This window comes from Microtus ochrogaster, chromosome 19 (assembly GCF_000317375.1).
Source record: "Microtus ochrogaster isolate Prairie Vole_2 chromosome 19, MicOch1.0, whole genome shotgun sequence".
Taxonomy (NCBI): domain Eukaryota; kingdom Metazoa; phylum Chordata; class Mammalia; order Rodentia; family Cricetidae; genus Microtus; species Microtus ochrogaster.
Window position 1 is genome coordinate 41,496,648 of NC_022021.1, and position 27,766 is coordinate 41,524,413.

General features: G+C 48.4%; 1 protein-coding gene across 6 annotated transcripts in view; it reads left to right on the forward strand.

The window, feature by feature from the left end:
• Positions 1-27,766, forward strand: part of Myo10 (myosin X) — a 70,482-nt gene that overhangs the window by 21,496 nt on the left and 21,220 nt on the right. For 3 of the 6 annotated variants that reach the window (XM_026783691.1, XM_026783693.1, XM_026783696.1), the window contains 9 exons: positions 13,327-13,451; positions 13,559-13,673; positions 15,348-15,454; positions 17,056-17,283; positions 17,993-18,041; positions 18,629-19,513; positions 20,361-20,484; positions 23,103-23,346; positions 26,000-26,095. In XM_026783691.1, coding sequence (XP_026639492.1) covers positions 13,327-13,451; positions 13,559-13,673; positions 15,348-15,454; positions 17,056-17,283; positions 17,993-18,041; positions 18,629-19,513; positions 20,361-20,484; positions 23,103-23,346; positions 26,000-26,095 — 1,973 coding nt within the window. Of the gene's footprint in view, positions 1-11,311; positions 11,609-12,403; positions 12,754-12,872; positions 13,046-13,326; positions 13,452-13,558; positions 13,674-15,347; positions 15,455-17,055; positions 17,284-17,992; positions 18,042-18,628; positions 19,514-20,360; positions 20,485-23,102; positions 23,347-25,999; positions 26,096-27,766 lie in introns of those variants that run through there. The other 3 variants (XM_026783692.1, XM_026783694.1, XM_026783695.1) reach the window with 3 other exon arrangements.

A 27,766-nucleotide genomic window follows, 5' to 3' on the forward strand; every position in this document is an offset into this window, starting at 1 on the left:
GGAGGGAGGGAGGGAAGGAAGGAAGGAAGGAAGGAAGGAAGGAAGGAAGGAAGGAAGGAAGGAAGGAAGGAAGGAAGGAAACCTAGACTAGCACGCTAAGGGCTCCGGTGATCCCCAGATCCTAGCCCCTTCTGAACTGGGAATCTGGTGTGCATAGACTCCTGGTGAATGCCCCAACCAAGGATAGGAATAACCCCAGCTTTTGAGTATCTTTTGACCTCTGGTTTCCTAGCAACTTGTAACTGCTCAGTGAAATACTGTGTGATGGCTCTAATTTATACTTAACAGACATTGGCAGATATGCGAGATGGATTTTGTGCGCTGGCTGATTTCCCACTATGACATGCGAGCAGCCACTTTAATACATGACTGGGCAGAAGAGAAAACTCCTAGGACACCATGCTCACCCATGCCCCCTCCCACCAGGCCCGCCTGCCCTCAGTAGAATTTACCCAGGGCTTGCCAGTGCTTTTCTATCTGTCTCAGCACACTGTGTGGAGCAATCGTCAAATGAAGTTCCCCATTTGATTTTGTTTTTTCTCCCAGTATTTTGCAAGTGTTCATGAATATTTATAAATCGCCTATATTCGTTACTGAAGTTTTTTTCTTCGCTGTACATTTTTATGCAAATTGGGTCCCCTGTGAATGGGGTGCTGTCTCAAGACTGTTGTAGCCCCTCCCTGAATCTGAGGACATCTTTACTCTCCCAGGCGACCGCTCTGCTTGATGACTAGAATTTGGCTTGACTTTTTCTAAGTTGCTGTTTTCATCTTTCTTTAGATAATTTAGACTTTTTAGCTCTATGGTTTGTATGTGTTTGTGCGTGTGTGCGTACGTGTGTGCGTGCGTGCGTGCGTGCGTGTGTGTGTGTGTGTGTATGTTTAGTCTGCCTGTCTGTCTCTGGTGTCTTTTTTTGAGGGGAGAGCTTCGAGACAGGGTTTCTCTGTAGCTTTGGAGCCTGTCCTGGAACTAGCTCTTGGAGACCAGGCTGGCCTCGAACTCACAGAGATCCACCTGCCTCTGCCTACCAAGTACTGGGAATAAAGGCATGCATCACCACCACCCAGCTGTATCTTAAGCTGTCTTAAGCAAGGACCCACATACATGTATTCTGGTTAGTTATCATCCATGGTTTGCATGGTTACCACAGTGTATAATATCTGCTGTAAACCCAGCATTGTGAAACTCTTCACCCAGACCAGATCTCAGTTTGACAATATTCCGGGTCTGGACACTGAAGAATGTTTACCTGTAGTTCCCTGTTTAATCCCTGCCTTTTCCTAGCTGTAAATCCTGATTGCGTTGCAGAGCCATAACCTTGGGCCTTGATGAGTGACTCAGAGGGATGCCTAGCTCTCCAGCATTCTAATGAACAGTGTGGGCGTCCCTGCCAGGGAGAGGGACAGCTGTTCTCCTAATTTGTATTTCTCAGCATGATTTGTCAGAGGGAGTCTGAATAGAGGGGGCTGCGACCTGCTCCGTACGGCTGGAGAAATGGCAGAACAATGATGAATAGGGTGAGATTGGAGTTTAGTTTCACAGGATGAAAAGCGTGCCTTGGGTTCTTTAGATAAGAAGGCAACAGATTATACCCAAGGCTGCTCTCTGAAGGTTCGCAGATGGGGTTTATACAGAGGGCCGGACCTTATGTCGTCAACTCCTCCAGGGCTGTGCTCAGACTGGAAAAATCCTTCCTTCCCATCCTCTTCCTCTGGGTCTTTTGGAGTTTTAGCTTTTGTTGTTGTTTTTGGTTTTTCATGACAGGGTTTCTCTGTGTAACAAACAGCCCTGGCTGTCCTGGAACTCACTGACATCTGCCTGTGCCTCCCAAGTGTTAGGATTAAAGAAGTGCACCACCACTGCCCAGAGAGTTTTGGCTTTTCTGAAATGGGGCCTCACTGTCCTGGAATTTCCTCCATAACCCGGAGGACTTGTGGGGATACAGTGTTCCCTCTTAGCCTTCTAGGGCTGGAACCTGAGAAGGGCTCAGCTTAAGACTATCTCTGAGCAGATGGAGAACTGGGTGACCTGGCTTCCCACCAGGGTGGCCTTCAGGGCAGGGCCTGCCTCTTCTGCTTTCTGGACAGCAGTAACTTAGGTTTTACCCACGTGATTCCAATCTCCCTGCCATGCAGGGGGTTCCGCCCTCATGAGTAGCCCATGAATGGAATCTGCCCAGGTCCTTGAGGTTGCTCATGATAGGTAACCCCCAAGCTACACCCCAGTGCACGTCTTAATGAACACTCTGGTTCCATTGTTCAGCTCCTCTCACCCCATTGTAGTTTCTACAACTTCTAATCTTCTAAATCTACCATCTCAGCCCTGCAGAAACGTAGGAACTGGCTTCCTTTGGTCACACAGGCATCACAATCCTTTTCTTAGTGTCTTTAGGGACCCACCGCCGGCGGAGAATATCACTATTTTTTTTTTTTTTTTTTTTGCCTCAATTAATGTTTTGGTCAGCGTGAGAATTTTTTTTTTTTTCTGATTGCAGCATAGCTTGCATATGAAAAATTGAGCTCTGAAATCTCTTGTCCACTTTGGAATGCTCTTTCAGGGGCCACAGCCTCCTGGGTCAGGGAGGAAGTGACGAGCCACTGCTGGGCTCAGTTCCCCAGTGCCACAGCCTTCCTCGCTGACTCTCCCCCACCTGCCCACACCTGAGCTTCCACAGCCCATGAGCTCACCTTGTAACTCAGCAAGGGTTGAGAGCATCTATTCCTGAGCCCACACAACCCACCTGTTTCTTACTGGAGCCGAGTCTCCTCCTCCGTCCTCACTCAGAGCACTGTTTTCCCACGACTTTCCCACCCAGGGAACCTGGGCATTTGGCCACTGCTGATGAGGCCTCCATCATCAGGGATTCTCCCTGAGGCCGGGAACTCTGGTCCCTTCTCCCAGCTGACTCTGCGTTCCTACCTTTGAACTTGACAGTCTAGCTTACCATCCTGGGCTGACTTGTGCTGCTCTGCTGACCGCTGCTCCACGCTGGCTTGCCTTGAGCATATTTTTTACGTTTAGGGTTCCTCACCGGGGACAGTCTTCCTATGTGGAAGAACACTTTTTCCTGGGAGAACTTTGTCTGCCAGCAACCTAGGCAAGTGCAGCACGCAGTCCTCTCTCTTTGTGTCCTTCCGCACAAACGCCAAATCTTCAGGACAGACGGTACCTGCCAGCAGTGACCTGGGCATCTGGTGTGCTGAGAGGTTCTGCTTCATAGCAGGTGTTTGTTGGGAGTTTCCACAGTGTCGAGCCTCCCAGTTAACCCGTCCGTAACCCCTTGGGTTTGCAAGATGGCAACTGTCACAACTCTGAGAGCATCATCAAGCAGTTTTGTCAGCATTTTTTTAAAAAAAAAAATGTGTTATTTAGGTCAATCTAACTAAAAACAAAGGCTGGGAAGAGTCAGAGCTGAGCCCTGGGAGCCCCCCTCCCCCCACATTACTAGGAAGCTTTCCCTGGGGTTCTTTAGTGGGTTTGTCCACATCCCCCTAGCCTGGCTTTTCTGCTGGGTTCAAGGGAACATATTGTTGTCTTTCTGCACTTTCAGGGGAGACTCTGTGCCTTGCTGGAGGGATCCCTATGCTGACATGCAAACTGGCACCTTACTATGGAGTGTGCTGGGAGTGTGTGTGTGGGGGGGGTGGTCCACATTGCAGCGTGGAGATGGAAGAACAGGAAGCTCGTCCCTGGGCAGTATTAAGCACAAAGCCCTGGAGAAGGGAAGGAAGTCTACAGTAGGGTCAGGGTCTGCTAGAAGCAGGAAGCTGGAAGAGCGAGGTTGGAGGAAGAGCTGGGGTGGAGGCTAGGCTGGCATTCTCATGCCTCAGGGAAACATCTGACCATATGTTCACTGTGTGGTTTTCAGGCCCCGTGTGGGGATTGGAAACAAGTACGTGACAGGGAGACAATAGTGGCTAAGGTCTGAATGTGTGAACGTCCCATGGGTACAATGAGAGAGGAAGACTGGCTGCAAACACTGGAGGCCTGGTAGGCCTAGTCCTTCCGAGCACTTACTGTTCTGTGTGAGCACACCTTCTCGGCTGTGTGTGCAACCCATCTCGGCCGGGTGTACGCCCCATCTCGGCTGTGTGTGCACCACATTTTGGCCATGTGTACGCCCCATCTCGGCTGTGTGTGCACCCCATCTCAGCATGTGTGCACCCCATTTTGTCCGGCCCGGCTTCTGTACACACTTACAGAAGTTCTCCCCACAGCTGTGAGCACTGACAACGCTGTGTTTCAAGGTTAATTTTTAAAGAGTTGCTGCAACAATCTTTTGTGGTGTTCCAGAAACTAAATGCAGAATTGTTGGGAAAGCTGCCATGTTTGAGAAACACTGTTTCTGTCCTGAAAGCCTTTCACATGGCGTGTTTGATGCTGGAGGAAGGTCCCCGTACCCGATGTTTCACGTGCCTCGCTGGTTTTGCTGGTTCACGTTCTTGCCTCAGCATTCTTCCTTGTCTGATCAGAGCAGCCGGTGAGATTGTTCGTCTGAGAGTTTATCTAAATGTATGAGCCTTGTGTTAGAAACTAAAGGAGAATGATTTTAAACTTGTTGTTTTCTTACCCCGCGAGCTTTTGGGGCTCTGTTTCATCAGGAGATGCATGATGTGAGTTGTGTACAGAACCTAACACGTTCCAATAGCTGTATTGAAAAGCATAAAGAACATTAACTTTATAAAGATGATTTTTAATAGCATGTATAGCTTCCTGCATCCTGATTCTGGGCCCTACCCCTGAACTGTGCCTCAGTCCCAGACATGGCCTTTGTTCTTGAACTCAGAAATCAGCATTGTGGGTGCATGTGCACATGTGCGTGTGGGTGTGCGTCCAGGTGTGTGTCCAGTTGTGCGTCCAGGTGTGCGTCCAGGTGTGCTGTGTGTGTGTGGTGTATGATCAGTCCAGTGCTGGTGTATAAGCTGGCCACAGGAAGACATCGGGTAGCCTTTTTATCTCTCCCTGCCTTATCTTGAGACAGTCTCTCACTGAACCTGGAGCCAGACAGGGGACTAGTAAGCTCAATGATCCTCCTGGTCCCCTGCCCCCCCAGCACTGGGGTTGTGGGTGCACTTGACCATGCCCAGCTTTTTATATAGGTGCTGGGGATTTGAACTGAGGTCCCCATGCTTCCCAACCTTGTACGACTGTATTCCAATAAAACTTTATTTATATAAACAGGCTATACTTTGTTAGCCCCTGCTCTAACTAAAGTCACTGTCTCAACTGCATTTTAATCCTTAGATTGGATTTCTATTTTGAGCTACTCCCAAAATAGCCACTGTGGTGAAATTCATTCAGGAATACCAGGAAATAAACTCTGCTCTTGTGTAATGCATGCTTAGATGCTGCAGGAACACCCCATCCCTTTTCTGAACTTACGCAAGTGTGACTAGCTAGGGCCTTAGCAGTCACTCTGTCCGACTCTGGCAGGCATGTGCTCTGTGACCCTCGAGTTAAGGAATGGCATCTGTAAAACAGAGATAGCGGTGATGCCTATCCAATAGAATCGCTGAAATCGGTGCCTGGGCACCTAATCCTCGAGACGTGGTAGCTTTCGTTCTGGCTGCCATTGTGAATAGTTTTGATGTTACTTTTGTGCCTCTTCCTCCTAAATGCAAACCAATCCAGGTGCTGGAACAGAGGAGGGTCCACTTGACAGTGATCCACAGCGGATGGCTGTGGCACCCGCATGGAGACCACTGCAGTCTAGGAGAAGGTCCACAGGATCTGTACCCAGGGACTTGGTACTCAGTGACACATGGCAGCCCCGCCCACCCCTGGGGCCAGGGAGAGAAGAGAAATAAGCAAATGATTGCTTACCTGCAGTATTTTGGAAGTTGTAGAACAGCATTTCCAGATGGTCATCTCTTACATCACAAGCTGCACTTGTCATTGTAGACAGTGACTCGTGCAGACTGTGAGATACATGCGTGCGCAGAGGGGAGGAGAGGTGACCCATGCACAGGGAGACCTGGAAGCATCCAGGGTCATCTCAGGATGGGTAGGTGAGCTTCACCTGCAGCAAAGACAAGTGCATTTGCTAGTTGAGAAGCAACTAGACTTATCTGTGTTGTGGAAAAATATAGGTGTGTGTCCTTCCATGAAAAGGGGGATTGGAGCCCTGTTTCAGGGTCCTTGAGTGTGAAGCTGCCCCCTTTGTCTTCATCGTATCCTCGGTTTTCCTTTCCCATCCAGGTTTGTGTGGCTCTGGAGAAAACGGGCAGTTCCAAACTCAGGACAGGGTTTCCTGTGTCCCGGTACTAACTCACCTGCTCCCCTCCGTGTAAGAAATTCCCCTAGGCTATAACCTCCAGGCTAACTCACAGCTCCAGGTGGGCCTCTCTGTCCCCTGTGGCTTTCTGTTCTTACCTGGGGAGACTACCCTCCCTGTCCATCCGTCCGTCCATGGGGGGAAATGAACTTCTACCTCTTCTCCCCCCCACAGTGTGAAAATTTGCAAGAATGCAACAGCTATATGAAACGCCTGTCAGCCCTGGAGAGATGATGGCAGCTGAAAACAGGAAAGCTTGTGGCTGACTGAGCCAGCTTTGGCTTTTGCCTGTCAGCGGCAGGAATAGCAAGGTCAGGGAAGACTATATTGGTGACCTCGAGTTTTAGTGTAATCTAACATGCCTGTGGTATTGAATCTCTAAATATCAAAAGACAAGGCTGGCTCGTGCCCACAGTTGAGGAGAATGGTGTTCTGTCTGTCCAACAGTGGCAGTCCGTGATTGCAGGACAGCAGGGGAGATGTTAGCAGGACTGGGGTTCCTTGTTCGGCTTCTGTATCCATTGGTGCTCTAGAGGTCTCCTGGATCTCCAGAGCCAGGCCGCACTGTCCTTTGCATTTTTAGCAGTTGGGTCCCAAGCACCATCTAGGCTGGACCAGGCAGGGCTGGCTTCCCTTGTGGCTGTGTGGGTGAGGCCTTTCATAAATTTTTTTCAACTGATTAAAAATGTCATGTTTACATGATCTCATAAATTATCTCCAAAAGAGGAAGAAGTGATTCATTTTGGAAATAAATTATAATCCATTAATAGCACAGCCTAAGAGGGCAGCTGAGCTGGTAAAGCGGGCTCTAGAGGGAAGGGCATGGGTCCAAGAGGGCAGCTCAGCTGGGAAGGCTCCTGACCCGGTAGCAGGAGGGTGTGGGTTCCGTCTCTAGAATCAGCTTAGACAGCTGAGCCATGCTAGCACATACGTGTATTCTCAGCACTAGGCGGCACTCCTTGGCTAGTCTGTATAGCCTAGCCAGTACTCTGTAGGTCCAGAACACAAGTGAATAGACAGATGATAGACACACAGATAGACAGACAGACAAAAGTTCCAAAGACAATAAACTCACTCGGTTTTCTTAGATTTACTAGGTACAGATGGAATCTTTCTTTACTGTAGGCAGATGGCACATGCTGTGTTTGTGTGATGTGCTTGACCCAAGACTGGATCACATTTGGAGGCAATCCGATTCAGAAGTGTACTCACATCTGTCTCTGGCCCCACTGTGAAGCCTTTTCTGATCCTCTGCCCCACATTGCCAGGTCGCCTGATGTCCTTGTATGTAAATTCCCGGGGCAAATGTTTGCCTACTCGTTATTTAACTAATAACTTGTTCTATGATAGGTCATTTGTTCCTGTCTAGGTATATTGCTTTCTTATTTCATTTTGAAGAAATATTTGTTTTCTTCTTTTTTTACACATTCTACAGAGGTTGCTATTTTGTTTCTTCTGTATTTGACTGAATTCCTTAGCTACAGTTAAGCATAAGTGAAAACTGTTTCACTGTTCCGGAATGCAAACTTTCTCTTACCTTCACTCCTTAGGTGTTTTTAAAAGCCTAGTGGCCTCCTGGGCCTTTAATGTCCTTTCTTTTCTTACTTTCTCACTGCTGGGGCTCAAACTTAGACCCATGAGGGTGCTCGGCAAGTGCTCCAGTGACCTACATTCCCAGCTTCCTCTCTGCTGCCTTGCCTTTTTAGATAGGGTCCACTGGATAGCCCAGGCTGGTCCTACCTTCAACTCCCCGGCTCAGACTTCGGATTATAGGCATAACTACCATACCCAGACTTTTTTGTTTTGCTTATCTTTGAGACAAGGTCACACTTGCTGCAGCCCTAGCTGGCCTGGAAGTCACCAAGTAGACCAGGCTGACCTTGAGCTTGTTTGATCTTCCTGCCTCAGTCTCCCCATAACACTAACTACAACACACACCACAACCAGCCAGTTCAGGCACCGCGTGACTGACTTGCTGAAAGCACACGTTTCGGTGGCTTTTAAATTTTTCACAGGTGCGCAGGCAGCGATCACCAAAGTCACCATTTGGACCACATTTACCATCCCAAAGAGAATCTCCTTTTCTCCTCCCCAGCTCCCTGGTCAGTCCACTTCTGTTTCTATAGAGTTCCCTCTGCTGGATGTTTTGTCTGAATTGAATCATAGAATGTGTGATCTTTTGCGATGGACTCTTTCACTTAGCATGACTGTATGGTAACGTGTTGGTATAGCATTCCTCGTTCTGGGATAAAGTATGTGCAGTCAGCCCTTTTATCCTTGAGTTCCTCGACTGTGGATTTAGGGAGTGGAGAGATGGCTCAGCAGTTAGGAACACTTGCTGCTCCTTCAGAGGACCTGCATTCAGGTACCTAAGCCATTAGTCGGCTCACAACTGCTGTCATTACTATCAGGGGATCCAGCACCCTCCTGGCCTCTGTGGGGACTGGCACGCAAGAACATGGTGCACATATACACATGCAGATAAAACGCTCGTACACACAAAGTAAAATAAATAAATCTTTTTTTTAAAAAAAAAGGTGGACAGTGCGTGAGGCATAATACTTACGGTTGTCCCTCTGGCATCTAGTCACATATGTGCATGCACATACGTTCCTCATACATGTGTGTATCCGCGCAGTCATGACCCCATGCAAAGATGTACCGTTCCGGAATGTCTTTAAAGATAAACTCACACGGAGACCTGTTGTCTGTAGGACTAGTTCCTTCTCTAGTGCAGTCTGGTCCTTCCCCACCCTTTCTCCTCGGCGGTCTCCCTGCACTTACACCTGCTTTGTTTTTCGTATGTGTCTTGCCTTGTGACCAGCCACAGGTACGGCCAGTTTTGCAGGAAGGGGGCTGTCGATTTTCAAAGAGCATCCGCGGCTGGCGCTTTCAGTCATTTCTGCAGAAGGTGCCACCGCTTCTGGTGTGCTGGGGTCAGGTGGCCGCTGGCCTTCCCATGGTGGGTGACTGCCTCGTTTTGAGTGTTGTCGTTTGATCGCACAGAGGTCCACACTCGGCCTCTTCTTTTGAACCCCAAACCATTCCGCCCTGAATGTTATGTCCCTGCTCAGCCTGGGTCTCTTCCCTGCATCTCGTCTCTGCCCCATGTGAAAACTAGACCATGGCAGGTGGGGTTTTTTTTGCCCACTCCTTTGTTTGGGCTCCTCTTTCCACTACAGCCTCTTCGGCCCTTGTGACACCAAACTGGTGCAAGTCCATGTGGTGCCCAAGGCTCTTTTTTTTTTCTTTCTTGTCATGACAGGATTTCTTTTTTTTTTTAATTACAAACTTTTTTTTTATTAGCTCAGTCTTATTGTTAAGTAGCTCTTACAACTTAAATTAACCCATTTTTATCAGTCTATTTTTTACCACAAGGCTTGTGACTTGTTACCTCACAACTTGCTTCCCTGGCAGCTGCTTGCATCTCTCAGACTCCACTTTCTTTCTCCCCATGTCTCTGTTTGGACTTTCTACCTGGCTCCATTCTGTCTGGCTATTGGCCAAATCAGCTGTTTTTTTTTTTTAATTAACCAAGGCAATAAAACATATTCACAGCATACAGAGGGGCATCATGACAGGATTTCTCTGTGTACAGTCCTAGCTGTCCTAGCTTTTACTCTGTAGACCCAGCTGACCTTGAACTCACTGAAATCCACCTGCCTCTGCCTCCTGAGGGCTGGGATTACAGGTGTGTGTCATTGCCCCCCCCCCAACATTTCTTCCATCCCTTCCTCCTCCTTGGAAGGGTAGGTACATCATTTAGGACTGAGCACCCAACAATCTCTTATCCTTAGCTATTTAACCAGTTATGACTTTATATTAACTGCTGCTCATTGATAGAAGGACCAAAGCAGAGGACAGCACTAATTGTTTAAAATTATCTAGAAGGCAGTTTGACAGCCTGACCACTTAGACTTACTTAGTGGTAGTAGCCACCCCCACCCCATACCCACCCCCAGGGCCTTTGACCTCCCCAGCCTTGGACCTTTGCATTCATGCGTCAGGCATGAAATTCCCTCCTGAGAGCATAGCAGTAATGCCACTAACGACCCGTAGGTTCATCTGGATGAGTAAGACCATTCTTGTCTTTCTGTTTGTGTTTGCTGCAGTGCAGACTTAGACTCTCTGTTGTATTATGTGTGTGTGTGTGTGCCACCTGTGTGTGTATGTTCTTTCTCCAGAGTGTGCATGTGGAGGCCAGAAGTTGACTTCGAGTAACTTCTATTGCCCTCCCATTACTTGTTCATTTATGAAAGGGGCATACCTGTAGGTGGAATGCGTTCTCTGCTGTGTGTGTTCGCTGGATCAAATCCCGGTGCAAGCACCTTACTTACTGGGCCAACTCAGGGATGCACCACCGCCTTATTTATGAGACAAGACCTCCAACTGAAGCTGGCTTTGGACTAGACAGGCTAGCTACTGAGTTCCTAAGATCTGCCTGTGTACGAAGCTCAGCATCAGGGTTCACAGAAGTGTCACTGTGCCCAGCTTTTACAGGGGTGTATCTTTGTCCACGGACCATCTTTCCCAGTCAGTGGTGACACCCATGGCACCCTTCCAAACGTCAGAAACCTTAAGGACAAAATTTAGCCCCCACTTGTGACTCTTCCACGAGCCCGAATGACAAAAATCTTGTCCGTAGAAGGTGTTTCATAATAGTGCAGTTAAGTGACTTCGCTGGGGCTGCAATTGCCTGGAGTTAGAAAGGCTTCTTCCAAAAATCCAGTCTATTTGTTCCCATCAAAACCTGGCTGTTAGAGCCCCGCAGGCAGTCTTTGTTGCGTGCAGCAGGGCTGGGAGAACTGGTTACCAGTGAGGACTAGCCAGCTTTAGGCAGGCTTTGAAAAGCAAAATGCTTCTTGTCCAGCCTCCAGCTGTGACATCTTTGAAAGTTAAATTCACCAGAAAAGGAAGTTGCCACTGAAAAGAGAAGCACCAATGGAAAGCCTGGGCTACCCCCTCGTGACCACCGTAGGCGGGTTGCCCAGGGCGACAATCGGCCTATAGAGCCCCCTTCCCCTGGTTAAATTACTGGGAAGGGGCCGAGGCACAATGGCTGTGGGAGTCTGCCGAAAGCCGCAGCTCCCAGCGTCCCTCACTCCCCTCGCAGCACTGTATCGAATCCTAGAACCACACCACACTAATTAGCCCGGAGTGGAAAGGGTTGTCATGGTGACCGGGCACTTTTTTTTAAAGCCCAGGAATGGTGTTCATTATTGTTCCAAGTCTTTAGCTGTGGGGAAAAGGTCAGGGTGGCAGTCGTTTTCCGTATGAAGTTTGGCCCGAGAGCCTAGCAGAAGGTGGAATGTTCCTCGGAGACGCAGGAAGATGGTGAGTGCCGATCCGGCTTCAGAGGGGCGGCCCCTGGAGGCCTATCTTTTCGAGTGCTCTAATAACGTGGGTGCCAGGCTAAGGAATTATGTGGAGGAAGGAGAAGGTGACAGGGCCAGAATGTGGGTCAGGGACAGCGATAACTGGAGGAGGAGTGCTAATTCTCACTTCTTGGAACCTCAGATGACGCCAGTTAAAAGTTTCTCCGCTTCCACTGAATTTATTAACAAAATTGAAGGTGTCTGATAGTCTGTAAATACTTCACTCTGTACATGCACTCTGTACTATTCTTCATAGATCATTGCTGCTCAGGTTTTTGTTTCTAAATCTGTCAAGCTAGAAGCGTCACAGCCAAATGCTTCCAGCGCAGCTACTTACCCTCACACTCCCAACTTTAACCCAGAGCTAAAGTGTGTCACGGGGATTTGAATTTCAGAGCCTTTTGCTTTTCTTCCTTTTCTAAGGAGAGTTCAAACGCAGAGACTAAAAATCCGAGTCGCCGGTCCCTGGCCGCTTGCCCTAATTTGTTGGCTACACTCTGTTAGAATACTGCTAAGTAAAGACAACCTGACCACAGTGTTTGTGTAAGGCATTCTTGAGAGGAGTCTGCCTGCTGGAGATGGGGGCGGCTGTTCCGTCAGAGGGATTTGCAGTGTGTGTGTGTGTGTGTGTGTGTGTGTGTGTGTGTGTGTGTGTGTGTGTGCGCGCGTGCGCTGTTGTCGTCATTTTAATTTTAGTTTTTGAAGCTGCAGAATAACCTGGCTTTAAGCCTACTTTTGTGTTCATGACTAATTGTGTTTTGTTTTGTTTTTTTAAGGGTTAGAGAGGAAACTACTTTGTGTTTTTTGGCCTTTTCCACAGTATGGCTGGTTTTGGTTCTTTTATTAGACTTCTATAGGATAACAGCATACAAGTTAATTAAAGGGACTAGGGGCCTGGGTTAGAAGAATGGATCACCGTCCAAAAAGCTGCAAGTGGGAAGTGACCCGCTTTGCTTTCCCCTGAAAAAACGATTGTTCCAGCGGCAGAGCCAGCTGGCAGCTGTGCAGACGGGAGAGCAGACACCCGAGGAGGTGCCTTGGCTTGGCTTCCTGTCTCATCTCTGTGTCCTTGGGATCACTCTGGGGGAACTCGCAGTCAGTGAGGTATTGGCCTTGTCGCGCGCGCGCGTGAGTGTGTATGTGTGTGAGAGAGAATCTCCGTCCTGTGTGTTCCTTATTGATTCCTGTATTTTTTTCAGCTAAGAAAATATCTCTCGCTATCCTTAAATAGAAGTTTAACAAAGAGAGCTATATTCAGAACTGTATTTACATAACGCCGTGGACTTTAAAAACGGTGACAAGTCAACTTTGAGGTGTATTTGTGACATGATCAAGTGTTTGAACATGGATATTGATATTTTAAGGGATCGATGGTATCGTTCAAGATGTATTAACGGTATGGTAGTTATGTTAAACTGTCATATATATGCTTAACGTTTTACTAATGAGATTAAATTGGCAAAGGTATGAGGGGACAGTAAAGAGGCTGGTGGGCGCAGCAGGCTTGGCTGGGACTGGGGAAGTTGGTGATGAATCCACAGGCATTCATTTTCTGTTGTGTATTTTGTGTCGGTTCAAAATTACAGTGTGTATATGCACACGGAACAGCAGTGAGGGTGGCCTTGTGAGCGCTGTGTCATCTAACGATCCCATGTCATCCCATTGTTCACGGTTTAGATGCCAGACCAGTTTGATCAGGCGGTGGTGTTAAACCAGCTGCGCTACTCTGGGATGCTGGAGACCGTGAGGATTCGAAAAGCAGGATATGCTGTCCGGAGACCCTTTCAGGATTTTTACAAAAGGCAAGAAGGAGCTAAATGGAGCCTCCCTTTCCTCTCACCCGCCCCACCTCTGTCTCCAGAAGGGGTAGGAGAGAGCAGAAGGTAACACCATGCGCCCTCTCTGGCAGATACAAAGTGCTGATGCGGAGCCTGGCCCTGCCTGAGGACATCCGAGGGAAGTGCACTGTGCTACTGCAGCTCCACGATGCCTCCAACAGCGAGTGGCAACTGGGGAAGACCAAGGTAGAATGGCGGGAAACTGCCACACCTGCCCTGGGGACTGGTGATGTCCATAAGGTGTAGCGTTCCCAGACGCTGCTCGGTGGTTGTTATTAACATCCTGATGTGGGGTGTGCGTGCGTGTGTGCGTGCGCACATACCAGGCAGTCAGGAATGCTGATTAAATGAGACCCTTGCGTTGTGAATCTGCAAGGCAACTCCCTGCACCTCAGAAGCGAAGCCCCAAGGTCTTCCAGCTTGAATTTGAATGCCATGTGTGTGTCATCTTAGCCAGCACAGCAACTATTGTGTGGGAGACCAGCAGAGAGCATGAAACCCTTTGGGTTGCCAAAACCTCAGCCAAGAACAAGAAAAGCAAACCCCACATTCTGCCTTGCTGCTGGAGCAGAGGTCCTTAACCCCTTATTCCAGATGAGAGCTGGTACCTTTACTGAGAGAAAGCCCTCATGTCTGCATCTTTTCAAAACTGAGAGATACTAATGCTAAAAGACCCATATGAGATGCAGTTAACTTGACCAGCATTAGATGAACGAGACCCTTAACCAAAATGAGCCTGGAGGGAAGGACCTGTAGTTTTTTATTCATTTCTGAACCTGGTGTGTGTGTAACCCCTGAACCAATACGCTTCGTTTCCAACTTCAAACTTGGTAATCAGAATTACCGGGGGGTGGGGGAGGAGGGGGCTCGAACTGAACTCAGAACCTCATCCATACTGTCTACTAGGCTCTCATTGCCACTAAACTATGTTCCCAGATCCCAGAATTTCTTCCTCACCCTCCTTTAAAAAAAAAAAAAAATTTATGCCAAGCAGTGGTGGCTCACGCCTTTAATCCCAGCACTTGGGAGGCAGAAGCAGGCGGATCTCTGTGAGTTTGAGGCCAGCCTGGTCTACAAGAGCTAGTTCCAGGACAGGCTCCAAATCCTGTCTCTAAAAAAAAATTACTTTGTTTTTAGTTATGTTTATGGGAGTATGCCTATGAGCACAAGTGCCCATGGAGGCCAGAAGATGTGGGATCCTCTGGGACTGGGAGTTATGGGTAATTGTGATCCACCTGATCACATTGGAAGAACAGCAAGCGTTCTTAACCGCTGGGCCATCTCTCCAGTGCCCCGAGATGCTTTCTTGGTATCAGTACTTTTCTGTACGTGTAAACTTTTGAAGCCAAGATACTCTGGTGGCAGTTGCTTAGCAGGCATGGAGAGAAGGTGGCTTCCCACAAGATAGCAGAATTATAATGTTTCAGGACTCTCCTGAATTCACTACTCGGTGTCTCCTCCTTCTGTGCCGATCTCTGTGTCTCTTGTCACTCAGATTCAGTCTAGGACCAATGCAGGTCTGTGAGCTAGTAAGTGTGCCCTGGCGACAATGACCTAAGCAAGACATTAGGAACTTTGGTGGCCATCTGACCATCCCTTCATGCCTGTTGACTGTAGTAATAACAACAGAAGGTGGGACTTGACTTTCTGTCTGCCCCTTTTTGTTTTTCTTCTCATATACCCTTATTGGATTTTAGAATGTATTGGTCTGTGGCAGGTGAGCCGTGTAAAATGCCCTGTCCTGAAAAGCCCTATTGTGGGAGTTTGCAACAGATGGCAGTAAAGGAACGGGTGCTGTCCCCAGATGTCTCCTTCTGCAACTGTGTTCTTTTCCCCTGACACATGCCTCCCTGTGGGCAGGTCTTCCTTCGGGAATCCTTGGAGCAGAAACTGGAGAAAAGGCGGGAAGAGGAGATTAACCGTGCAGCCATGGTGATCCGAGCGCACATCTTGGGCTACTTGGCGCGGTAAGAACCCCACCCATGGGAGGGGCGTGAAGAACCCCACCCATGGGAGGGGCATGAAGCTCTAGAAGGGCTGCAACCCAGTGGAGTGGTTTGTGGGCGGGGAGAGGTACCCGACATCAGATAAGTGGCCGCAGCAACAACCCAGTAAGCCTGACCTGGGTAGAGCGCACTTAGAAGCCTCACACTTGGCTCTGTGGCATATCCTGAAACCCTTGGGGTGTGGCAGTGTCCTTTGGCACTGCTACCTGAGGGTGTCTCTTATTGCATTTCAGATTCTGGAGTCTTCTTACTGGAATATCTGCCTGGTCTCTACTGATTGACAGGCAGAAACAAAAATACTCCAGAATCCAAATATTTTTTTTAACTGTGTGAAACATCGACCCCTCCCATATTTGTTCAGATATGATTAGCATACATTCTGCCTATGAGCTATATCATCCCTAGCCCCAGAAATCGAAAAATCTCTTGATTTCATTTTATTTTTTTATTTTTTAAAATAGTTATTTATTATGTATACAATATTCTGTCTGCGGGTATGCCTGAAGGCCAGAAGAGGGCACCAGACCTCATTACAGATGGTTGTGAGCCACCATGTGGTTGCTGGGAATTGAACTCAGGACCTTTAGAAGAGCAGGCCATGCTCTTAACCACTGAGCCATCTCTCCAGCCCTTAATTTCATTTTATGTGCATGGGTTTGTTGCTTGTATGTATGTCCTTGTATCATGAGCTGCTGTGTGGGTGCTGGGAATTGAACCCTGGTCCTCTGGAAGGGCAGCCTGTGCTCTTAAGCATTGAACCATTTCTCCAGTGCTTGAATCTAAAATTTTCTAAGCTTCCTATTAGCATTCAAGAAATTGCAGATTTGAGGTTTGGGGATGAAGAATTCTCAACTTGCCTCGCTTTGTCTAGAGACTCTTTCTCTCATTACTTCTTTCATGGCTGTTTAATTTTGCTGTTTTGTGAGAAAATCTTACTGTGAGCCATGGATGGTTTAGAACTCAGTGTCGGTCAGCTTGGCCTCATGCCCAAGTGCTGAAACCACCTGCCTTTAATCCCAGCAGAGGCAGGCGGATCTCTGTGAGTTCAAGGCCAGCCTGGTCTATAGAGCTAGTTCCAGGGACAGCCAGGGCTACACAGAGAGACCCTGTCTCAAAATAACCAAAACCACCACCAACAAAAGCCATGTGCTACCAACTCTGCCTCATGGTCATTTGGTCAGGTGTACTCTGCAGGCCACAGGAAGCCCTTGGCTATTCCATTTCATGTGGTAGCATTTTGTTTTCTTGCCTTCACATGAACAGCAAAACATATGGGATCTTCTTTGGCTGTGTTCACCAGCCTGCGGCAGACTGCTCAAAGTTGGTCTTCGGGTTACTTGTTAATTTAGCAGAGATAATGATAGGTCTAGCTTTCTTTTGTTTATTATCATTCTTTTGTTTCTCTTCTGTTTTGTTTGGGCCTAAACTTCCTCCTCTGCCTGCCAGTCTCCATAATGAGAATCCGGGCCCAAATCTGAGTGATTTCCTTTTGTCTCGTCATAACATAAGCTCATCTGAATAGCCCAGAGCCTCATCTCCTACACGGCCGATCTCATTTGCAGGAAACAATATAGAAAGGTCCTCTGCAGTGTGGTGACGATACAGAAGAACTACAGAGCCTTCCTCATGAGGAAGCGATTTTTACTCTTGAGAAAGGCAGCCATCGTCTTCCAGAAGCAACTCAGAGGACAGCTGGCTCGCCGGGTTTACAGACAGCTGCTGGCTGAGAAGCAGGAGCAGGAGGAAAGGAAGAGGCAGGAGGAAGAGAAGAAGCGAGAGGAAGAAAAAAGGTATGTGCTTGCTTGGGTGAGACATAAGGGGACCTTGGGAATGTCACCCCTCATGGGTGTCAGGAATTCCCAGGGGACTTGGAGAGCTCGTGTGAAACAGTAGTTCTTGACAGCCCAGAAGACTCAGGTCTGTGAACAGTTCTCTTTATACACAGAGTAAGTACACCCATCCGTGTGTGTGTGTGTGTGTGTGTGTGTGTGTGTGTGTGTGTATGTGTGTGTGTGTGTGTGCGTGCGCGTGTGCGCATTGGTGCGTATGCAACACACAAACAAGCATACATGTAGGTGCGTGATGTGGAGGGCAGATGTTGAAGTCAGGGAGCTTCCTCAGTTTCTCTCTGCTACCACTGAACCAGAAGCTTACCAATCTGGAAAGGCTGACTGACCAGCGAGCTCCAAGGGGCTCCTCGTTTCTGTTTCCTCCAACACTGGAATTACAAATATGTACCGCATGCTTGGCTCTTGCATGGGTGCAGAGGATCTGAACAGAGGCCCTCATGCTTGCACAGTGAGGACCTTACAGACTGAGCTGTCTGCTCAGCCCTCTTCCTGTTTTTTAACTGGCAGAGATATTTGGGCTCAGCAGTCAAGTGCTTGCCTAGTATCCAAGCACCGGCACTGCCAAAAAAAAAAAAATTAGTCCCATTGAAAAACAGTTTCGGAGATTTTGGTTTTCACCAGCTGTTTTTCTTTTCTGTTTTTTGTTTAGAGAGCGAGAGAGAGCACAAAGAGAAGCTGAGCTCCTCCGCGCCCAGCAGGTAAGGACCAGGGCTACATCTGGGGCTCTTTATGTACTTCCTTCCTGCGGCAACTCTTGACACTGGGGTTTAGAATGGAAGTCAAGCAGGAGGTAGCGGAATAACAGAGATGCTGGGAAGATGCTGCTGGTACCCGCCCCTCCCAGTGGTGCAGGGCTTAGAGAGTGCTTGAGATTTCAGCGTGAATAGTACGGTCTGTCTGTAGTAAAGTATCGTCCTGGCAGTGCCCTAGGGATGCCATCACATTCTGTGCCGTTTCCAAGGCTTGGTTTCTCCTGAGGCCTCTCTGTGACCTGGTGGCCGCCTCACTGTGTCCTTACACCATGCTTGGTTCTTAACGTGTCTTTCCTGGTGTTTGTTCCACTCTCCACTTTTATAAAGACACCATTCATATTGGATACAGGCTCACCTCATTGACCCCTCGTCATTTTAACTTAATCACCCGATTAAAAGCCCCTGGTCCAACTACAGCCATATCCTGGGTGTTAAGGATAGGACTTCAGCATGTCAGTTGGGTGGGGCTATAGTTGGATGTGTGTAAAGGAAGAAGGTGCTGATTCTAAAACCCATCTTCCCCCCATGTCCAGGAGGAGGAAGCGAGGAGGCAGCAAGAACTTGAAGCCTTGCAGAAGAGCCAGAGGGAAGCGGAGCTGACCCGGGAGCTGGAAAAGCAGAGGGAGAACAAGCAGGTGGAGGAGATCCTCCGTCTGGAGAAGGAAATCGAGGACCTCCAGCGCATGAAAGAGCAGCAGGAGCTGTCCTTGACCGAGGCCTCCCTGCAGAAGCTGCAGCAGCTGCGGGATGAGGAACTGCGGAGGCTGGAGGACGAGGCCTGCCGTGCCGCCCAGGAGTTCCTGGAGTCCCTCAACTTCGACGAGATCGACGAGTGTGTCCGCAACATTGAGCGCTCCCTGTCCGTGGGCAGCGAGATTTCAGGCGAGCTCAATGAACTCGCGGAGACGGCCAGCGGGGAGAAGCCAAACTTCAACTTCAGCCAGCCCTACCCCGAGGAGGAGGTGGACGAAGGTTTCGAGGCTGACGACGATGCCTTCAAGGACTCGCCCAACCCCAGTGAGCATGGCCACTCTGACCAGCGAACCAGCGGCATCCGGACCAGTGACGACTCCTCGGAGGAGGACCCTTACATGAACTACACGGTGGTGCCCACCAGCCCCAGTGCCGACAGCACGGTGCTGCTCGCTCCGTCCGTGCAGGACTCTGCCAGCCTGCACAACTCCTCCAGTGGGGAGTCTACCTACTGTATGCCCCAAAACAACGGGGACCTGCCCTCCCCCGATGGCGACTCCGACTACGAGCAGGACGATTACGAGGACGGGGCCATCACCTCGGGCAGCAGCGTCACTTTCTCCAACTCCTATGGGAGCCAGTGGTCCCCAGACTACAGGTATTCTGTGGGCACCTACAACAGTTCTGGAGCGTACCGGTTCAGCTCGGAAGGGGCCCAGTCCTCGGTGAGTATCTGTCCTCTGGTCACTGAGAGTGGAAGTGCCCCACCATCTACCACACTGGACCCCTAAAGATGTCAGTTGTGTTCTTAGAGAAACTCTTCAACTCCTTTCTCTTTCAAAATGGGGTCAGTGCAGAGCCCAGAACTGACCTTCATCCAAGCCATCTACAGACATACCTGACTTAAGCTGGCCCCAGTGTCCCTTGTATTGAAGAATTTCCTGACCATAACTTAATAGTCCATACTAAACAGTGTATTTCTTATAATCTTGATAAGGGAGGAATGTTCTTTTCATTTTCTGGGTTTTTTATTTACTCTTTTTTAAGTTTTCTTAGGTTTTTTTCTTTTTGTTATGTATTAAATACTGTCTTTACTTTTTCAGACTTGGCCATGTTTTTGGTATAACAACTTAAAGAAGAGTAACTTTGGCATGGCTCGATTAAAATGATACCCTTAAGTATCTCCTCCTGCCCTGTTATTAGAGGCTGGGCTTCTCTGTATAACAGCTCTGGCTGTCCTGGAACTAGCTCTGTAGACCAGGTTGGCCTCAAACTCACAGAGATCTGCCTGTCTCTGCCTCCTGAGTGCTGGGATTAAAGGCGTGCGCCACCACCTCCTGGCTAAACATCTTTTTAGCATGGAGCCTTCAAATTGAGGTCAATTTGTATTGTAGGTATCAGGTCAGCTCACGGCTTGACCCTAAGGGCTGAGTACTCTGTAATTCTGAATTCCTCAGATGGCCCCAAACTGTGATGGCCTGGATAGGGAGTGTCCTCCAGTTATGTTGATATTTAGCCGGCGGGTGTTTTCATCGCTCACCGCTGCCTCTCCCTCTCTGTCTCCTGGTCCAGTTCGAAGACAGCGAAGAGGACTTTGACTCCAGGTTCGACACGGACGACGAGCTGTCCTACCGACGAGACTCTGTGTACAGCTGCGTCACTCTGCCCTATTTCCACAGCTTTCTGTACATGAAAGGTACAGCGCGCAGCCCCCACAGCCTGGGTTGGGGTAAAGCTATGGAGAATCAGTCAGCACAGCCCTTACCCTGGGTCGCGTTGGGGCAGTGTGGCTGCTACTGCCTGATGAATGTGGCCTTGACTCCTCTGAATTGGTTCCGGGTGATAGGTCAGAGTTTGCGACCGTGCAGCGTCCGTTTTTCATCCCACTCTTCACCTGTCTTGTGTCACCTCTTTCTCACTCACACTCAGATGTGAACTCTGTCACTGCTGTGAAGGCCCTGGGACCGAGTTTAATGAAAACTCCGCTCTGTGTCCCTCCTCCACACACACAAGACCTGGAAGGGTGTGTTGACAGCTGTGGGGACACAGCCAGCTCACACCTGCTGCATCATGAGATTTTTGGGCATCTCTTCCAGTTGCTGTTCAATATCAAATGTGCTGCACTTAAATGTTAAGCATCAAAAAACCTGGAGGCACCTACCACTTAGGAATTGTTTTAATTCAGGTCTTAAGTTTGTGCTTGGATCATGTGTGGTGCTGGGTCCTCACACAGAGTCAAGCACAGTCGTCATCGGGATTGGCTGGCAGATTAATAATATAGATGGATTGTTTCTTGTAGGGTCCTAGGCTAGGGGTGGTGGGGAGCGGGGAGTAGAGCACGGGGCCTCGGAATGACAACAGAAGCACTCATCCCTGATTCTGCAAGCCTTGCTCTCTTCCTGATTTCGCTGTCAGCAAGGATTTTGTTATATCCAGCCCTTTTCTTCCCTGCCCGCTCACACATGCACACACAAATTTGTGTGTGTCCGCCTGCCTGCCTTTTCTAAAACATGAGTCCAATGACCATGTTCAGTTATTTCAGTTTTCACTGTGAGCCAAATATCTGCAGAGTGCTCATAAATTTCCTGCCGGGTTTAGCTTGGGGAAGACTTCTGTTGCCTGAAGTCACTGTTTGGAAAGATGAATGCTGGGAAATTCCTAAGACACTTAGCACTCAGGGAGTGCTGACCAAGCAGGAAAGTCTCAAGGACAGGCCCCCTGCGCGCCCGAGTGAGGTGGACACAGCAGGGAGTTTCCTAGGGCCCAATCCTAAACAAAAAATTATAGGAAACTAGCCACACTGAGTAGAGGCCCTGTCCTCTCCAGGGAAGAGCCTCCCTGTTGGTTATCCAATGCCAAGTGGTCACCCTGAAATCATAAATATACAGTCATGTGTTCTGAGCAGAAGAGCAGCTGCAGGGAGGCCCGCACAGCGACTACTATTGACACATTTGACTAAGATTTATCACTTAAAGATAAAGCGACAACAGAACAGCCTTGTGCTGCGGTTTCTTCTGGGCCTGTTTTGAACGATGAAGATTAAAGTCACAAATCAGAACAATCATCATGCTTCATCGTGAGAGTCCTTGGCAGGTTTGCGCGGAGAAACAGCTCTGCCTTGGCTTAGTCACCAGCGGTCTCAGGCAGCTGAGCGGAGAACTTCCAAAGTCTGAGGAGGGAGAGTGGGTATTTTTGTGGGGGGAGGGGCTCTCTCAGCTCTCCATTCACTCCAGGAAAGGGTCTGTTAGATGTGTTTTCTGACTGAAGAGGAATACATTGTTGTTTGGGCCTTAAGTCTCCATGTCATGTGTCCCTTGCTTTGGTCACGGTTTGATCAAAAGAAGATAGTATGAACCGTTTTATAGTGAGAGGTGGGAATAGGTTGTGTTCTCCCATGTGCCATTGTGAAAGACTTCTGAGTGTGGCTAGTCAGATGCCAGTTGCATATCTGTGAGTGAACCTGGCTGCCAAGGTCACCTCACCCTATGAAAGATAGCCGTGTATGTATTCTCCTTATGTTATCTCAGTTCAAGAACGTTTCCCGCCGGGTGTGCTGGTACGTAGTGCTATTTCATTTCCTCTACTCAGAAGGCTGAAGCAGGAGGCCAACATTGGCATCGGAATGAAACCCTATCTCAAAATAAAGACTAAAAAATGAGGTGAGCTGGAGTGGAATATACCAGCTTGCTTAGCATGCATAGGTACCTGGGTTAGACCCCAGCCCCACAGAAGAAGAACGGAAGGAAAGAAGGTAGGCAGACTAGATCCAGTTCCACCTGCCCTTTCTCTCTTTCCTAGTCTGGTGGACGTCCCTCTCCACACCTGCTTGTTTGTGATAGTTTCAGCCTGTTACCTTTCACCTATAATCCATCTTCAGATGATGATATTTTTCTATGAGAAGATACATTGCCCAAAACACAGTATTTTCATAGTCTCTAGATTGAGACTCCATCACGAGTTCTAGAACTGACAATGCTCGCTCCTACATCTGCCAAGTAAGGGGAGATTGATTTCTCTGGGGCACTTCAGAAATCATTCCTGGGCCGATGATCAGTCACGGACTACATTTATGTGGGCTGCTTAAGGAGATTTCTCAGCTAACTGAGGAGGAGCAACATTCTAGGATGTCCCGTCTTTGCTGGATCGTCTTCTGTCCACTGGACAGAAACCAGAAGCCCCTCCTCCACTCTGGAAGGGTCTATGAGTGCCTGGGCATATGTCAGCTGAGGCAAGGCTCAGAGTGGGCTATGTGGGTTTTGTCGCTTGGTTTTATTGACTCCGTAACCCTTTCCCTGCCCCTTCTTGGGGGAACAGGTGGCTTAATGAACTCCTGGAAGCGCCGCTGGTGTGTCCTCAAGGATGAGACCTTCCTGTGGTTCCGCTCCAAGCAGGAGGCCCTCAAGCAAGGCTGGCTACACAAGAAAGGTGGAGGCTCCTCCACGCTGTCCAGGAGGAACTGGAAGCGGCGCTGGTTTGTCCTGCGCCAGTCCAAGCTGATGTACTTTGAAAACGACAGCGAGGAGAAGCTCAAGGGCACTGTGGAAGTCCGGACAGCCAAGTATGTTCCTGTAGCCTGGCTTCTGGATTGTACTGATGAGCATGTGTTTTCATTTTTGAAAGTGTGTGTGTGTGTGTGTGTGTGTGTGTGTGTGTGTGTGTGTGTGTGTTTGCACACACGCTCATGCATGTGTGTATATGGAAACCAACATCAGTGTGGGATGCCATTCCTCAGAAGCTTTCCTTCAGAGATAGTCTGTCATTGGGGCCTGGAGCATTGCTTTGGGCTGGCAGGCCAGCAAGCCCTAGGGATTCTCCTATCTCCACCTCCCCAGTTCTGAGATTGCTAATGTGTGCCAATGCGCTCAGTTCCCAGTCCCCACACCACCACCAACTAGCAAGGAAAAGGAAGCACTGATAAATAGCAAGACGATAGCACAGACACAGAAATACGCTGTCAAGGTGACCACAGGCCATGTGAGGGATCTAAAGGAAAGATAGGCTATGCCTAGGGGTGTAGTGTGGCAGTTCTCTCTGTTCTCATTGGCACATTTTATGTAACCTTTGTGTGTGTCCCCAGCCCACGAGTTCTCTGCAGCAGTGGGCCAGCATAGGTTCTCAGACAGACTTAACAACTCACTTTAGTGGGTTAAATTGTGAAAGAACTAGGAAACGAGGTAATCTGTGAATCATTTATTTTTTTTATTTGAGGTTAAATTACACCCAGATGTTGATTTTCACTTAGAAGATAGACCCTTGAGCATATATATATATACACACACACACACACACACACATATCGACTGGAAATATAATGATGTGTATGCAGAGAAAGTTGGTTTGAATAAAGCCAGTTATAATACACATCTCTAGACTCAGCTCTGGGGAGGCTTAGGTAGGAAAATCGAATTTGAGGCCAGCCTGGACTACTAGAGAGTCTGGGAGCAGCCTGACCTATATGATAAGACCCTATCTCAGTAAACTAGGAAAGAATAAAGCCATGTTGAGGTGATTGGTTGAAAGCCCTCCTGCGGGTCAGCTCGCCCCTTCTATTTCTTCCTCACTCTGGCTGCCAGCCAACAGCTAAATGGAGAGTTGATTGACAGGTACATTTTGAAATGAATCGTTTATCATCTATCCGTGATGTGCTTACTAACTGCTCACCTGTGGTTCCCCTCAGTAGAAGAACTGAGCTGGAATATGAATTCCACACAGCCTTCTTTCCTGCCAATAATCCCTTTTAGAACCAAAGCTTTGGACTGTCAAGGGACTCTTATTATTAAAATTTAATGTGTCTAGAAAATTTGGGGGGCTTAGGGGCAGCTTTTTTTTTGGTTAAATAAATTCTAAGTATTAAAAAAAAATAATTGTTTGGAAGAACCTGTACCCATACTGCTTAAAATCAGGAAACCACAAATATTTGGGAAAGTGGCAAAATGCATGCTCTCAGGGGGGAGTAAGGAATATACCAGGTAGCACATGTCCCGAATCCTCACTGTAAAGGTAGAGGCAGGAGACTTGCCAGTTTGAGGCCAGCCTTGCTGTCTAGTGAGACCCTGTCTCAGTAAAAATACCAATGTGATATAGCTCAGTGGTAGAGTGCTTGTCCAACTGCTCAGGGGCTGGGTGCAATGCCAGAGCTACAGAGAAAGGGGTGGGGGACAAAAAGAAGGTTGATAACATATCTGCCGTAGGAGCTTGGGAGAGGCACCCTCAAGCTGCAGCAGCTGAGATCAAGTAGGGAGAGCACTCACACCATACTAGGCTCCCCTCTGGGTTTCCTCCTATTGTAGATCAGAGATGGGAGCCAGAGGAAGGCTTTTCTAGGCTTTGAGCAGAGTTAGACATTGGATGTCCTCTGTGATAAGAGATCTCTGCAGAGATATCGGGGAAACACCTCACCCTTCTCCCTCCCCACCCCATCCCTAACCCCACTGGAGACCCACTATTAGGAACACAGAGGAGTCTGGTTCCCCCTAGAGGTCGCTAAGAAAAGGCTGGTGACAATGTGCTCTGTTCATCTGGCCTTGTTTTCATTCATGTTTATGATTTCAGTTACCTGTGGTCAAAAGACACCAATTAGAAACATTTCCTATTTAGTGGGAGAGAAATGGAGATGTTTGGGATATAGCATCTGTTCTATTGGTGATTACCCTTGCTGTGTCTAATTTACAAAGCAAGCTTTCCAGTTCAGATGCTTGGGTGGGTTGTATGCCCCTACTCGGGAAATCCAAAATCTAAAGGTCTCCAAACTCTGAATGCCGCTGTGATACCTCGTGTAGAGAATTCCACTCTGACCTCACATGATGAATTACAGTCAGAATTCAGGCGTGTGGAAAACACCATATGACATTGCATTCTGGAAGCTGGAACATAGCACCATAGTATGCCCTCTGCTTAGCGTAAAACAAATGCCTACAGGCTGTGTGTATATGAAACATAAATGCATTCCATGTTTAGAGTCAGGTCCCATTCTGAACTGTAAAACACTTGGTCTCGGGTATTCTGGGCCAGGGACACTCAACACTATCGGGGGCAGGGTGTCCCATAGTGTTTGTGAGGGTTACTACTGTCCGCAGTCTCGGGTACCCCTTAGGAGTCTCAGAAGAATTGCATGAATAGGGGAGTGGGGCGTGGTATGTAATTTCTAAACACTTCCCAGCTTGGTCGTTCTGCAATGCTTGATTTCCACCCGCTGCCTCTGTGTCTTGCAGGGAGATCATAGACAACACAAGCAAAGAGAACGGCATCGACATCATCATGGCTGACAGGACCTTCCATCTCATCGCAGAATCCCCTGAAGATGCCAGGTGAGGGTCGCGGGATGGCCTCCCTCCTCGTTACATCCTCTCCCGAGTTCAGGCACCAGCCCCGTGTGAACTCTGTTTACTCTGTTGCCGTGAAAGGGGTTTTCATTTTCTAGTTAGGTTTTCAATCAGAACAGTTTAGGAGGCATAGGAGATGGAGGTTAGGGTCTCTTCTTTAAGTACGGCAGTTTGGGCTTTTCCAGCTTCAGGTGTCACTAGACAAGACAGAAACCGGAGCTTTTGTTGCTGCTAGCGTCTGGTACAGATGAAACTGGAAGCCCCCACTTTGGACGTTTCTGAGCCTCAGAAGCAAAGAATTTGTCCAGAGATGTAAAGAGCGGTCGGTTGCCTTAGCCATTGTCTGCTGAATGGATGGTGATACGCTGTGGCGTGCAGAGGGTCTGAAAGGCTCTACCTTGAAGGAGTCAGTGAACCACTGTTAACTAACAGTTGCATTGCAGGCAGTATGAGCTCATTTCCTTCTCCGTCAGTTCTGTGGGTGGGTATCATTTATACTGTGCAGACTGAGTGACAGAGAAAAGCGAACACACTATAATAGGATGTGAGCTCGGTTCTGTCAAATGGATGCATTACCCCATCCCTGCATTTGTTCCTGAAGGGGCTTCATTAAATCTCTGGCTGAGGTGAGGGGAAAGTGGAGTCCCCTCTTGGCTGGTGCAAGCTGCCTGTCTTTGGACCTTGAGCTTCCATGCAGGAACACTGAGCATAGGGAGGGGACGAAGCTGGGGAAAAGTGACATTTCTCTTCAGCGATAAAACGCCACATGGTCATGTGTCTAGGACACATTTTGGGGTCTTTGTGGGACTGGAGGATTCTGGTGGAAGAGGTTGTTATCTTCTCTGAGCAGTGCGGGGTGGTACTCTATGGGGAAGACAACAAGGGACTCTGCTCCTGTGTTCAGAGCTTTCTGTTGTGTTCTCAGACCCATCACTCACTGCCTCCTGCCACCCTTGGAGTGTTTTTAAGTTGCCGTAACACCGTGGCAGCTATGTGAAGGGTGCAGACACCAGAAAGTAGTTCTTCCCAAGGGAACAAACTGAAGCCTTAGCTGGACTCATAAATTACAGCACAAACTGGAGAAACAAGCAAACCTGAAATTACAGCCCTAACCTTCTGTCTAACCTTCTGTCTGGGACTCCTAGAGACCACGTGTGGCTCTCTGTGGTCCAGGGACTGCCCACAAGTGCTCAGCCGAATTACAGGCCAGTCATCTGGCAGCTGCTCGCTCTGTTCTGTGCCATTGTGAACCTGCTAAATTTAACATTTGGAATGTTTGAGTCAAAACCTTTTTCCCCTGTCCAGTGGAACACATTTAAAAAAAAAATTCCCTTTACAGATTTTAAATTATACATGATTCATAAGAAATTTTGTGAATTGTAAGAGTGTCAATAGAAATGGAAAGCACCACAGTTTTGTTCTTTGCTATGTGTGCGTGCGTACATGTGTATGTGGTTGATATGGCATACATCCTGAATTACGTATGTTACAGTGTTTGTTTTAGGGGATTTCTTTTTTTTGAGGTTATGGCTGCAAGGTGCCTTCTGGTCAAAGAAGGATACCGCAAGGGCACATGAGGAGGTCTTGCTTTCTACTCTAACGGATTCTCCTTCGGGGATTTTAGGAAGCAGGTTTTAGCTTTTGCTGTAAATGATT